The 14,459-nt window shown below is 47.1% G+C and overlaps 1 protein-coding gene across 1 annotated transcript in view; it reads right to left on the bottom strand.

Annotated features, from left to right (window-relative positions):
• LOC140279323 (uncharacterized) overlaps positions 1 to 14,459 on the bottom strand; it is an 85,610-nt gene that overhangs the window by 52,192 nt on the left and 18,959 nt on the right. The window contains exons 9-19 of the mRNA XM_072374439.1: positions 13,342 to 13,472; positions 11,363 to 11,478; positions 11,082 to 11,183; positions 10,801 to 10,971; positions 10,546 to 10,662; positions 9,936 to 10,171; positions 3,050 to 3,179; positions 2,731 to 2,832; positions 2,450 to 2,620; positions 2,195 to 2,311; positions 1,606 to 1,820 (exon numbers count right to left, since the gene is read on the bottom strand). Of these exons, the coding sequence (XP_072230540.1) occupies positions 1,606 to 1,820; positions 2,195 to 2,311; positions 2,450 to 2,620; positions 2,731 to 2,832; positions 3,050 to 3,179; positions 9,936 to 10,171; positions 10,546 to 10,662; positions 10,801 to 10,971; positions 11,082 to 11,183; positions 11,363 to 11,478; positions 13,342 to 13,472 (1,608 nt within the window). The remainder of the gene's footprint in view (positions 1 to 1,605; positions 1,821 to 2,194; positions 2,312 to 2,449; positions 2,621 to 2,730; positions 2,833 to 3,049; positions 3,180 to 9,935; positions 10,172 to 10,545; positions 10,663 to 10,800; positions 10,972 to 11,081; positions 11,184 to 11,362; positions 11,479 to 13,341; positions 13,473 to 14,459) is intronic.

The following is a 14,459-nucleotide window of genomic DNA, read 5'->3' as shown; positions in this document are numbered from 1 at the left end:
TGTGGTTGGTGCAGCAGTTGTTGTGGTTGGAGCAGCAGTTGTAGTTGTTGGTGCCACAGTTGTAGTTGTTGGTGCCGCAGTTGTAGTTGTTGGTGCCGCAGTTGTTGTGGTTGGAGCCGCAGTTGTTGTGGTTGGTGCAGCTGTTGTTGTGGTTGGAACCGCAGTTGTAGTTGTTGGTGCCGCAGTTGTAGTGGTTGGTGCCGCAGTTGTAGTTGTTGGTGCCGCAGTTGTAGTGGTTGGTGCCGCAGTTGTAGTGGTTGGTGCAGCTGTTGTTGTGGTTGGAGCCGCAGTTGTTGTGGTTTGAGCAGCAGTTGTTGTGGTTGGTGCCGCAGTTGTAGTTGTTGGTGCAGCTGTTGTTGTGGTCGGTGCAGCTGTTGTTGTGGTCGGTGCAGCAGTTGTTGTGGTCGGTGCAGCAGTTGTTGTTGGTGCAGCTGTTGTTGTGGTTGGTGCAGCTGTTGTTGTGGTTGGTGCAGCAGTTGTTGTGGTTGGTGCAGCAGTTGTTGTGGTTGGAGCAGCAGTTGTAGTTGTTGGTGCAGCAGTTGTTGTGGTTGGAGCAGCAGTTGTTGTGGTTGGAGCAGCAGTTGTAGTTGTTGGTGCCGCAGTTGTGGTTGTTGGTGCAGCTGTTGTTGTGGTTGGTGCCGCAGTTGTAGTTGTTGGTGCCGCAGTTGTAGTGGTTGGTGCCGCAGTTGTAGTGGTTGGTGCCGCAGTTGTAGTTGTTGGTGCCGCAGTTGTAGTGGTTGGTGCAGAAGTTGTAGTGGTTGGTGCCGCAGTTGTAGTTGTTGGTGCAGCAGTTGTTGTGGTTGGAGCCACAGTTGTAGTTGTTGGTGCAGCTGTTGTTGTGGTTGGTGCCGCAGTTGTAGTTGTTGGTGCAGCAGTTGTAGTTGTTGGTGCAGCTGTTGTTGTGGTTGGTGCCGCAGTTGTAGTTGTTGGTGCCGCTGTTGTAGTGGTTGGTGCAGAAGTTGTAGTGGTTGGTACAGCTGTTGTTGTGGTTGGAGCCGCAGTTGTAGTGGTTGGTGCCGCAGTTGTAGTTGTTGGTGCCACTGTTGTAGTGGTTGGTGCCGCAGTCGTAGTGGTTGGTGCAGCTGTTGTAGTGGTTGTTGCCGCAGTTATAGTTGTTGGTGCCGCAGTTGTAGTTGTTGGTGCAGCAGTTGTTGTTGTTGGTGCCACAGTTGTAGTTGTTGGAGCAGCAGTTGTTGTGGTTGGAGCGGCAGTTGTAGTGGTTGGTGCCGCAGTTGTAGTTGTTGGTGCCACTGTTGTAGTGGTTGGTGCCGCAGTCGTAGTGGTTGGTGCAGCTGTTGTAGTGGTTGGTGCCGCAGTTGTAGTTGTTGGTGCAGCAGTTGTTGTGGTTGGTGCCACAGTTGTAGTTGTTGGAGCAGCAGTTGTTGTGGTTGGAGCCGCAGTCGTAGTGGTTGGTGCAGCTGTTGTAGTGGTTGGTGCCGCAGTTGTAGTTGTTGGTGCAGCAGTTGTAGTTGTTGGTGCAGCAGTTGTAGTTGTTGGTGCCGCAGTTGTAGTTGTTGGTGCAGCTGTTGTAGTTGTTGGTGCAGCAGTTGTAGTTGTTGGTGCCGCAGTTGTAGTGGTTGGTGCCGCAGTTGTAGTTGTTGGTGCCGCAGTTGTTGTGGTTGGAGCAGCAGTTGTTGTGGTTGGAGCAGCAGTTGTTGTTGTCACCTGACTGTTACACAAAGTGGTGGTACAACAGGTCGGTCCACTGCTGATGGTACCAACATTTTCCATGAAAGGTAGAGTACCGAGACTGGTAGCTGCTGCACATGTGTTCTGAGTCACACAGCCCAGTGCTGGATATGTTGTGGATCCATTTGTTACTGAGGATTAAAAAGTAGAGTTTAAACTTTCAAGTCATGTTTTTACAAAAAAATAAAAACAACACAAAACTAGATCAGTGGGTATCGAACACTTTTCAGCTGCTGTGTTGAATTAGAAAATTACAAAACATCTGTCAGAACAATCACCAGCTGTGCTGAGTATTACAGACCTAAAACAGGTTGAACTTTGTTTAAATTTGTAACTTGTTCGAGAATCTGTCATAAAATCTTCAAAGAAAGAGGATTGTTAAATAACTTTTCTTCACTTTTTGATTTAACAAAACTTTATTGGTGAAATTCGTCTGAAATGTTTTCAGGTGGGAACCAGATTCAAAGATTACATTTTTTAAAAACTTTTCCAGATGAAAACTCACCAGCTGCTTGGATGCAGTTGTCCTCCTCTCCTGAACACTGAATAGCAGCGCTGCATTGAGAGGTGGAAGGGTCACAAACAACACACTGCAGACTGTTAGCTGGCTGAGAAGAAGGGACTGAAACACAGAAGATCAGAACAGTTCATTTCTGGAGGAGAGACGTGTCAAACACCACAGAAAGAAGACAGAATATTGTTTCTTATCACTCTGATGTTTTCTGGTGGTCACAGAGCAGCTTACACTGAGTTTACTTACATGATAGACTTTGTGAGTTGCAGCTGTCTATGTTGTTGCAGCACTCAGCCGATGCTAATGCACTTGCAAACCCCAAGTTGACTGAAAATGTCTGACTGCCTGTGGCTGGACACTGGGAGGATGGAGCACAGTCCTTGAAGATTTGCTGTGCTGTAGATCCAGATGAAGTGGCTGCAGAGTCAAAGTGCAGTTTGTTAATGTTGATGGAAATCACACATAAACTCAGAGAACATTTACTGTCTTTAACTGGATCTTAAAGTAGGACATGAGGATGAAAATACCTGTAATGGCCGCTGTTATACACATTGTCTCTGTGCCACATGTCTTTGGTACTGTGGTTGAACACTGCTGATCTGCACAGGCCTCACAGACCAGGGCTCCAGCTGTAATCAAGAGAATAACAGTGTTTGGAAAAAATCATGTCACATCTTACATATATGTACATGTATATTTATATGTATGTACATATAAGTAGTGCTACTAGTCTTCCTATAAAGACTCGAAGTTCTCGAAGACTAAAAAGTTAAAATAAAACGATTCTTTAATCTAAGTCTTTACTTTCTGAATAAGCTGCTGTAAAAACGCTGTAAGTGGAGTTACCTGTGCTGGAGAGAGCCCAGATGAGAGTCAGAGTAAGAATCAGCTTCATTGTGATGAGCAGGTGAGAACTGCTGGTCAGTGTTCCTGGATAATGATGCTGCACCTCCCGAGCAGCGCTACAATTTATACGCTGCACATGTGACCTCATGGACTGGGTGTTTTCTCATCCCGACCATTCAGATACTCTCCTCCCTGTTCTATTGAACCACTGCCAGAATTTAACACACCTTAACACACCTTATTTTCGTCAACATGTATTTATGTCAGATGATACACACAAACAACATATAAATAACTTGCATACTCCCGTCCATCCCTCCAGAACAGGTTTTTCAAACATTTTTCTCGCCCTTTTTCTCTTTCTTTCAGCCGCATTGTACATGATGAACTAGAAGTATTGATGACTCCACGTCAGAGTGACGCTCTTTAGATATTTCTGTGGCATTCCTACATCAGTCTTTAGACTTCTATAGATACATTTCTTCCTACCAAAACATGCTGAAGGCATCTGATTGTGTAAATTCTTATTCATATTAGAAAATGTCAAAAAGGGATTTCAGAAGATTTTTGCTCTTCATTTTTTCCCTCGTCCTGTCCAGCTTTACTGCAGCAGAATTGTAATCTGAATACTTTTTATGCCAAACAGATTTACTTTGCCAAGGGAAGCTTTATAAATGCAAAGCTCCCCTTGATGCCCATCAACTGCCCATTTATTTATTTTTGTCACAATAGTTAACATATAATAGTGCCAAACCGGACTGGGGGACGAGGAAAAGTAAAAAAGAAGAAACAGAACAAAAATAGAACAAAAAACCAGACAACCAGCTGCTACACCTGTAAAAACAAAACACACGACAATCCACGGCCTCTGTGGGGAATCCAGCCTTAGAGCCACCAGGAGCACCTGAAAGCAGACAATCAGAGAAAAAACAGACACACAAACAAACAAAAACAAGCTCAAGTAGTGGCAATCGCATACAACACAGCTGTGGATAGATGACCTGAAACCACAGAGAGGGCCAGAAGACCCAGGCCACCAGCAGCCCCCACGGAGCACAGATCCCGGGAAGCCCACCGCAGGGACAACTGCGCATCCACCCAGAAGACGGCAGAGGAATTCCCCGAAAAGAGCCCCCATAAGCATAGGGCAGAGGCCCCCCGGGAGCCAGGGGCAACAGCCCACCGACCCCACCAGGCCCCAGCCGCCCAGACCCGGGCCGTGTACCAGAACCGGGCCCCGGGAGCCCGAGCGCCCCCAACCCCCCCGGCAGAGGCCCCACCCAATACCCAGGAGGGCCAAGCGCCCCAGACAGCCACACAGTGGGTCAGCGCCTGCCCCAGCGCCCCTGGCCAAGTGCCCCGGGAGTCAAGACGTGCCCACAGGTGGGTGAAGTCGCGAGCAGCGTGGGGAGGCAATGCCGCCCCCCCATCGGGAGAAGCACAAGCAGACCAGAGGACAGCAAGTTCCAGATCCAGGCCCAGTCATCACCACACACACTTGCACATCCCATACATCCACACGTCCTCCCTCCCTCAACTCCGCTGGGGTGTGGCGCAGCGGGCACTCAGGGGGCCAGCAGCCCCCCAGCCACCACAGACCCCGAACCAGCAGAATAACTCATCCTCCTGGCCCCTCCCGCCGCGGGCAGCAACCAGGCAGCAGGGGTGTGGGAAGACCCCTCCCCTCACCCTTCTGGCTCTTCAATATTTTTTAATAGTGAGCGATTAAAACTGAGGGGCAGCCAACCTTGTAGAACTGGGAGCGCGGCTCTCTGGGCAGCCTACATGCCCAAAGAGCCCCGCCACTCAGTGCAAATACCCCCCAAGACCTAATGTGTGTGTGTGTGTGTTTGATGAGTTGTAGTCTAAGGTGTAATTAAAAGAGGAGAACTGCAGAGTGCAGTAAAGGGGACCACCTATGTGGCCCCATCCCCGACACCCCACAAAAAACACACGCCCCCAAAACCCTACATGTGTGAGTGTGTGCTGTGTACAGGAGCCAGAAGGGAGAGGGCTATGGGGATATAGACCTGGGGGAGAGAAGCTCCCCCGGAGAGGGCAGCCAGCGACTGGCTGCAATAGGCTCCCCTGTTTCCTGGGACCTGCCACAGGGCAGGAGGGCCTGATGTCCACCAGGCTCGAGGCCTGCAGCGACCATATTCAGGGAGCTACGGTACTCCCAGATGGTCCAGGTTTCCCTCTTAGACCTGTTGCCTGTCCGACCCGACCTTGGATAAACGGAACAAAATGGATGGATTGATGGTCATATAAACTAAATTTGTATAAATTACAAGTAAAAGTTTCCATCTTTTTGCTGTTATTGTTTTGAAGTTTTTAGTAAAGACCCTGTAAGCGGAATAGGTGAGAACTGCGTATGAGCTATCCAGGATTATGATAATGCACCTCCTGAGTAGTACTAAATGTTCGATTCAGCACAATTTATGTTTATGTTTATGTTTATGTATTTATCAGACGCTTTTATCCAAAGCGACTTACAAATGAAGATATAACAGCTTTATAAAAAGCTAACAATAAACTACATAGAAGGAACCCAGGAGTCCGACTCTGTCAGAGGGGACAGAGTAGAGATAGGGTGCAGGCATAGAAGGAAGTGCAGAAAGATAAAGTGCAGAGATAGAGGGGGGAGGGAAGTACAAGGTAAGTGCTGGGATAGGAGATGCTCTCTGAAGAGCTGGGTTTTCAGGAGCTTCTTGAAGATAGACAGGGACGCCCCTGTTCTGGTAGCGCTCGGTAGGTCATTCCACCATCGTGGGACGACACATGAACAGAGTTTGGATTGTCTTAGGCGTGGTGTAGGAGCTGCTAGACGACAATCCTGGGACCAACGGAGGGACCCAGTTGGGACAGAAGCCTTTGCAAGAGCATTCAAGTAGATGGAGCCGTTCCATTAAGCTCTTTGTAGCTAACATCAGGGACTTGAACCTGATGCGGGCGGCTAAGGGCAGCCAGAGGAGCTCAATGAACAGAGGGGGGGCGTGTTCTTTTAGGCTGATCCAAGACCAGACGCACCGCCGCGTTCTGGACCATCTGCAGAGGTTTCACAGGCTGGAGACCAGTTAGGAGACCAGTTAGGAAACCAGTTAGGAAACCAGTTAGGAAACCAGTTAGGAGACCAGTTAGGAGACCAGTTAGGAGAGCAGTTAGGAAACCAGTTAGGAAACCAGTTAGGAGACCAGTTAGGAGTCCAGTTAGGAGACCAGTTAGGAGACCAGTTAGGTGACCAGTTAGGAGAGCGTTGCAGGAGTCAAGGTGGGAGATGACCATGGCCTGCACCAGGAGCTGGGGGGCATGTTGGGTCAGGTATGGTCTGATCTTTCTTATGTTTAGTAATGCAAAGCGGCACGAACGAGCAACCGAGGTAACGTGATCTTTGAAGGTTAGTTGGTCATCAATCATGACACCCAGGTTTCTAGCAACCTTTGATGGAGCGAGAGATTTACCTGATTGAGTGTATTCTCATCTCTACAACATCGCCACAGAGACACTCTCCTCCTTTTCATCATAGCATGATGAAACAAGTCAACACAGCTAAACAGACGTTTTTTAAGTTCACCAACATATACTTATGTGTCAAAAACTGAAACCCGTTTTCCAGATGGTTCCAGGTCGTTTTTGATGCTCACAGAAAATAATTTCTTGGCTGTTTTTATTTTATTTTAAAACTTAATTTGCTAATTCAGGTCATGTGACCACAGGAAATTAAACAGATGTTTTTGTTTTGTTCAAGAATGAAATTTGAGTTGAAGTGATCAGTTCCAATGATTTTTCAGGGATACCCTTTGAGTTAGTTTCACCCGACACCAAAGTTTGTGTTTGTCGTCACTAGTTTTAATCATACAGTCCTATAATTAGGATAAATGTGTATTTACATTTCTTTTTCTCGAGATATTCTAAACTTACATTTGAAGTCATATTTTTGAAGTGGACTTTATTTGGAGGATGTCACTTCAACATCATATGTGTTAGAAAAGGTCAAAATCTAACATGTATCCAGTCAATATTTGTTCAATTAAAGTATTCCTCTGTATTAATGAAGAAATTTAAGAAAAAGGAAAACTGTATTTCTGATCCCATGGCTGGGATACTTAAATTCATCCAGTTTAGATAAAGAGTAAGTAATATTATTTTATAGAAAATACAAATGGAAATAAATGCAGAACCCAACGTATAAAATTGTAAAATTATGTGGAAATAATGCTTTGTAAGGAATTTCATAAATGAATTCAATAAAACTGAATAAATCTCATTTATGAATAATTTGTCCACATGAATGACAACATTCTGCCTGACATACACAAAATGTCCAAAAAGGGATGATCTGAAAGGACTTGATCTTTATTAAAATATGATCAATAGAAGTAAAGACAGCAATGAAGACAAAGTATGATAAACACAGAGAAGGAGATAAATAGATAAATAAATATGTTGATAATGATAACAGTTATAATTTTACTTATTAGTAGTATAATAATAAATACAAAGAAAAGAAATTGCAAAGTTCAAACATTTCCTTCATTTTCCAAAAGATTAAAAATATCAAAACAACTATAATTAAACAAATATTCTAAATAACATTTCTGAATAATGAGTGCATAAAGAAAATAAAAAAATGTTCCCTGACTTTTTCAATTATTTTCCTTTAAAACCTTTTAATAACATGTATATTGTTCAATTTTTCTATCAAATAAAGATGAAAGGGAAATTGTTTGTTGGTTTACTAGCAGAAAAAGATAAAAAGTCCAAGCAGCAGGTGGAGCACGCCCAGTCTGATGGAACATGCATTACTGGTAGTTGTTGTACTGGTGATTGGTGCAGCATTTGTGGGGATTGCTGCAGCAGCAGTTGTAGTGGTTGGAGCAGCTGTTGTGGTGGTTGGTGCAGCTGTTGTGGTGGTTGGAGCAGCAGTTGTGGTGGTTGGTGCTGCAGCAGTTGTGGTGGTTGGTGCAGCTGTTGTAGTGGTAGGAGCAGCAGTTGTGGTGGTTGGTGCAGCATTTGTGGTGGTTGGTGCAGCATTTGTGGTGGTTGGTGCAGCAGTTGTAGTGGTTGGAGCAGCAGTTGTGGTGGTTGGTGCTGCAGCATTTGTGGTGGTTGGTGCTGCAGCGGTTGTAGTGGTTGGAGCAGCAGTTGTAGTGGTAGGAGCAGCAGTTGTGGTTGGTGCAGCTGTTGTTGTGGTTGGTGCAGCAGTTGTTGTGGTTGGAGCCGCAGTTGTTGTGGTTGGAGCAGCAGTTGTTGTGGTTGGTGCAGCTGTAGTTGTGGTTGGTGCAGCAGTTGTTGTGGTTGGAGCAGCAGTTGTGGTTGGTGCAGCAGTTGTGGTTGGTGCAGCAGTTGTAGTTGTTGGTGCCACAGTTGTAGTTCTTGGTGCAGCAGTTGTTGTGGTTGGAGCAGCAGTTGTGGTTGGTGCAGCAGTTGTTGTGGTTGGTGCAGCAGTTGTAGTTGTTGGTGCAGCAGTTGTTGTGGTTGGAGCCGCAGTTGTTGTGGTTGGAGCAGCAGTTGTAGTTGTTGGTGCCGCAGTTGTTGTTGGTGCAGCTGTTGTTGTAGTTGGTGCAGCTGTTGTTGTGGTTGGTGCAGCAGTTGTTGTGGTTGGTGCAGCTGTTGTTGTGGTTGGAGCCGCAGTTGTAGTGGTTGGTGCCGCAGTTGTTGTGGTTGGTGCTGCAGTTGTTGTGGTTGGAGCCGCAGTTGTAGTTGTTGGTGCAGCTGTTGTAGTGGTTGGTGCAGCTGTTGTTGTGGTTGGTGCCGCAGTTGTAGTGGTTGGTGCAGCAGTTGTTGTTGGTGCAGCTGTTGTTGTAGTTGGTGCAGCAGTTGTTGTGGTTGGAGCAGCAGTTGTTGTGGTTGGTGCTGCAGTTGTTGTGGTTGGAGCCGCAGTTGTAGTTGTTGGTGCAGCTGTTGTAGTTGTTGGTGCAGCAGTTGTTGTGGTTGGAGCAGCAGTTGTAGTGGTTGGTGCCGCAGTTGTAGTGGTTGGTGCCGCAGTTGTTGTGGTTGGTGCTGCAGTTGTTGTGGTTGGAGCCGCAGTTGTAGTTGTTGGTGCAGCTGTTGTAGTTGTTGGTGCAGCAGTTGTTGTGGTTGGTGCCGCAGTTGTAGTTGTTGGTGCAGCAGTTGTAGTGGTTGGTGCCGCAGTTGTTGTGGTTGGTGCAGCAGTTGTTGTGGTTGGAGCCGCAGTTGTAGTGGTTGGTGCAGCTGTTGTTGTGGTTGGAGCAGCAGTTGTTGTGGTTGGAGCAGCAGTTGTAGTTGTTGGTGCCGCAGTTGTAGTGGTTGGTGCCGCAGTTGTTGTGGTTGGTGCAGCAGTTGTTGTGGTTGGAGCCGCAGTTGTAGTTGTTGGTGCAGCTGTTGTTGTGGTTGGAGCAGCAGTTGTTGTGGTTGGTGCAGCAGTTGTAGTGGTTGGTGCCGCAGTTGTTGTGGTTGGTGCTGCAGTTGTTGTGGTTGGAGCCGCAGTTGTAGTTGTTGGTGCAGCTGTTGTAGTGGTTGGTGCAGCAGTTGTTGTGGTTGGTGCAGCAGTTGTAGTTGTTGGTGCCGCAGTTGTAGTGGTTGGTGCCGCAGTTGTTGTGGTTGGTGCTGCAGTTGTTGTGGTTGGAGCCGCAGTTGTAGTTGTTGGTGCAGCAGTTGTTGTGGTTGGTGCCGCAGTTGTAGTGGTTGGTGCAGCAGTTGTAGTTGATGGTGCAGCAGTTGTTGTGGTTGGTGCCGCAGTTGTAGTTGTTGGTGCAGCAGTTGTAGTTGTTGGTGCAGCTGTTGTAGTGGTTGGTGCAGCAGTTGTAGTTGTTGGTGCAGCAGTTGTTGTGGTTGGTGCCGCAGTTGTAGTTGTTGGTGCCGCAGTTGTAGTGGTTGGTGCCGCAGTTGTTGTGGTTGGTGCAGCTGTTGTAGTTGTTGGTGCAGCAGTTGTAGTTGTTGGAGCAGCAGTTGTTGTGGTCGGAGCAGCAGTTGTTGTGGTTGGAGCAGCAGTTGTTGTTGTCACCTGACTGTTACACAAAGTGGTGGTACAGCAGGTCGGTCCACTGCTGATGGTACCAACATTTTCCATGAAAGGTAGAGTACCGAGACTGGAAGCTGCTGCACATGTGTTCTGAGTCACACAGCCCAGTGCTGGATATGTTGTGGATCCATTTGTTACTGAGGATTAAAAAGTAGAGTTTAAACTTTCAAGTCATGTTTTTACAAAAAAATAAAAACAACACAAAACTAGATCAGTGGGTATCGAACACTTTTCAGCTGCTGTGTTGAATTAGAAAATTACAAAACATCTGTCAGAACAATCACCAGCTGTGCTGAGTATTACAGACTTAAAACAGGTTGAACTTTGTTTAAATTTGTAACTTGTTCGAGAATCTGTCATAAAATCTTCAAGGAAAGAGGATTGTTAAATAACTTTTCTTCCCTTTTTGATTTAACAAAACTTTATCGGTGAAATTTGTCTGAAATGTTTTCAGGTGGGAACCAGATTCAAAGATTACATTTTTTAAAAACTTTTCCAGATGAAAACTCACCAGCTGCTTGGATGCAGTTGTCCTCCTCTCCTGAACACTGAATAGCAGCGCTGCATTGAGAGGTGGAAGGGTCACAAACAACACACTGCAGACTGTTAGCTGGCTGAGAAGAAGGGACTGAAACACAGAAGATCAGAACAGTTCATTTCTGGAGGAGAGACGTGTCAAACACCACAGAAAGAAGACAGAATATTGTTTCTTATCACTCTGATGTTTTCTGGTGGTCACAGAGCAGCTTACACTGAGTTTACTTACATGATAGACTTTGTGAGTTGCAGCTGTCTATGTTGTTGCAGCACTCAGCCGATGCTAATGCACTTGCAAACCCCAAGTTGACTGAAAATGTCTGACTGCCTGTGGCTGGACACTGGGAGGATGGAGCACAGTCCTTGAAGATTTGCTGTGCTGTAGATCCAGATGAAGTGGCTGCAGAGTCAAAGTGCAGTTTGTTAATGTTGATGGAAATCACACATAAACTCAGAGAACACTTACTGTCTTTAACTGGATCTTAAAGTAGGACATGAGGATGAAAATACCTGTAATGGCCGCTGTTATACACATTGTCTCTGTGCCACATGTCTTTGGTACTGTGGTTGAACACTGCTGATCTGCACAGGCCTCACAGACCAGGGCTCCAGCTGTAATCAAGAGAATAACAGTGTTTGGAAAAAATCATGTCACATCTTACATATATGTACATGTATATTTATTTATATTTAAAGTTCTCGAAGATTAAAAAGTTAAAAGAAAATGATTCTTTAATCTAAGTCTTTACTTTCTAAATAAGCTGCTGTAAAAACGCTGTAAGTGGAGTTACCTGTGCTGGAGAGAGCCCAGATGAGAGTCAGAGTAAGAATCAGCTTCATTGTGATGAGCAGGTGAGAACTGCTGGTCAGTGTTCCTGGATAATGATGCTGCACCTCCCGAGCAGCGCTACAATTTATACGCTGCACATGTGACCTCATTGACTGGGTGTTTTCTCATCCCGACCTTTCAGATACTCTCCTCCCTGTTCTATTGAACCACTGCCAGAATTTAACACACCTTAACACACCTTATTTTCGTCAACATGTATTTATGTCAGATGATACACACAAACAACATATAAATAACTTGCATACTCCCGTCCATCCCTCCAGAACAGGTTTTTCAAACATTTTTCTCGCCCTTTTTCTCTTTCTTTCAGCCGCATTGTACATGATGAACTAGAAGTATTGATGACTCCACGTCAGAGTGACGCTCTTTAGATATTTCTGTGGCATTCCTACATCAGTCTTTAGACTTCTATAGATACATTTCTTCCTACCAAAACATGCTGAAAGCATCTGATTGTGTAAATTCTTATTCATATTAGAAAATGTCAAAAAGGGATTTCAGAATATTTTTGCTTTTCATTTTTTCCCTCGTCCTGTCCAGCTTTACTGCAGCAGAATTGTAATCTGATTACCTTTTATGCCAAACAGATTTACTTTGCCAAGGGAAGCTTTATAAATGCAAAGCTCCCCTTGATGCCCATCAACTGCCCATTTATTTATTTTTGTCACAATAGTTAACATGTAATAGTGCCAAACCGGACTGGGGGACGAGGAAAAGTAAAAAAGAAGAAACAGAACAAAAATAGAACAAAAAACCAGACAACCAGCTGCTACACCTGTAAAAACAAAACACACGACAATCCACGGCCTCTGTGGGGAATCCAGCCTTAGAGCCACCAGGAGCACCTGAAAGCAGACAATCAGAGAAAAAACAGACACACAAACAAACAAAAACAAGCTCAAGTAGTGGCAATCGCATACAACACAGCTGTGGATAGATGACCTGAAACCACAGAGAGGGCCAGAAGACCCAGGCCACCAGCAGCCCCCACGGAGCACAGATCCCGGGAAGCCCACCGCAGGGAAAACCGCGCATCCACCCAGAAGACGGCAGAGGAATTCCCCGAAAAGAGCCCCCATAAGCATAGGGCAGAGGCACCCCCCGGGAGCCAGGGGCAACAGCCCACCGACCCCGCCAGGCCCCAGCCGCCCAGACATGGGCCCTGTACCAGACCCGGGCCCCAGGAGCCCGAGCGCCCTCAAACCCCCCGGCAGAGGCCCCACCCAATACCCAGGAGGGCCAAGCGCCCCAGACAGCCACACAGTGGGTCAGCGCCTGCCCCAGCGCCCCTGGCCAAGTGCCCCGGGAGTCAAGACGTGCCCACAGGTGGGTGAAGTCGCGAGCAGCGTGGGGAGGCAATGCCGCCCCCCCATCGGGAACAGCCCAAGCAGACCCGAGGACAGCAAGTCCCAGACCCAGGCCCAGAAGGTCATTACCACACACACTTGCACATCCCATACATCCACACGTCCTCCCTCCCTCAACTCCGCTGGGGTGTGGCGCTGCGGGCACTCAGGGGGCCAGCAGCCCCCCAGCCACCACAGACCCTGAACCAGCAGAATAACTCATCCTCCTGTTCCCTCCCGCCCCGGGCAGCAACCAGGAAGCAGGGGTGTGGGAAGACCCCTCCCCTCACCCTTCTGGCTCTTCAATATTTTTTAATAGTGAGTGATTAAAACTGAGGGGCAGCCAACCTTGTAGAACTGGGAGCGCGGCCCTCTGGGCAGCCTACATCCCCAAAGAGCCCCGCCACTCAGTGCAAATACCCCCCAAGACCTAATGTGTGTGTGTGTGTGTGTTTGATGAGTAGTAGTCTAAGTTGTAATTAAAAGAGGGGAACTGCAGAGTGCAGTAAAGGGGACCACCTATGTGGCCCCATCCACGACACCCCACAGAAAACACACGCCCCAAAAACCCTACATGTGTGAGTGTGTGCTGTGTACAGGAGCCAGAAGGGAGAGGGCTATGGGGATATAGACCTGGGGGAGAGAAGCTCCCCCGTAGAGGGCAGCCAGCGACTGGCTGCAATAGGCTCCCCTGTTTCCTGGGACCTGCCACAGGGCAGGAGGGCTTGATGTCCACCAGGCTCGAGGGCCTGATGTCCACCAGGCTCGAGGCCTGCAGCGACCATATTCAGGGAGCTACGGTACTCCCAGATGGTCCAGGTTTCCCTCTTAGACCTGTTGCCTGTCCGACCCGACCTTGGATAAACGGAACAAAATGGATGGATTGATGGTCATATAAACTAAATTTGTATAAATTACAAGTAAAAGTTTCCATCTTTTTGCTGTTATTGTTTTGAAGTTTTTAGTAAAGACCCTGTAAGCGGAATAGGTGAGAACTGCGTATGAGCTATCCAGGATTATGATAATGCACCTCCTGAGTAGTACTAAATGTTCGATCCAGCACAATTTATGTTTATGTTTATGTTTATGTATTTATCAGACGCTTTTATCCAAAGCGACTTACAAATGAAGATATAACAAAGCTATATATAAAGCTAACAATAAGCTACATAGAAGGAACCCAGGAGTCCGACTCTGTCAGAGGGGACAGAGTAGAGATAGGGTGCAGGCATAGAAGGAAGTGCAGAAAGATAAAGGGCAGAGATAGAGGGGGTAAGGAAGTACAAGATAAGTGCTGGGATAGGAGATGCTCTCTGAAGAGCTGGGTTTTCAGGAGCTTCTTGAAGATAGACAGGGACGCCCCTGTTCTGGTAGCGCTCGGTAGGTCATTCCACCATCGTGGGACGACACATGAACAGAGTTTGGATTGTCTTAGGCGTGGTGTAGGAGCTGCTAGACGACAATCCTGGGACCAACGGAGGGACCCAGTTGGGACAGAAGCCTTTGCAGGAGCATCCAAGTAGATGGAGCCGTTCCATTAAGCTCTTTGTAGCTAACATCAGGGACTTGGATCTGATGCGGGCGGCTAAGGGCAGCCAGAGGAGTTCAATGAACAGAGGGGGGACGTGTTCTTTTAGGCTGATCCAAGACCAGCCGAGCCGCCGCGTTCTGGACCATCTGCAGAGGTTTCAC

The sequence above is a fragment of the Leuresthes tenuis genome, unplaced genomic scaffold (genome assembly GCF_036924035.1).
Source record: "Leuresthes tenuis unplaced genomic scaffold, fLeuTen1.0.hap1 SCAF_21, whole genome shotgun sequence".
Taxonomy (NCBI): domain Eukaryota; kingdom Metazoa; phylum Chordata; class Actinopteri; order Atheriniformes; family Atherinopsidae; genus Leuresthes; species Leuresthes tenuis.
Note: the sequence above shows the minus strand (reverse complement) of the source record. Positions and strands in the feature narration are given on the sequence as shown.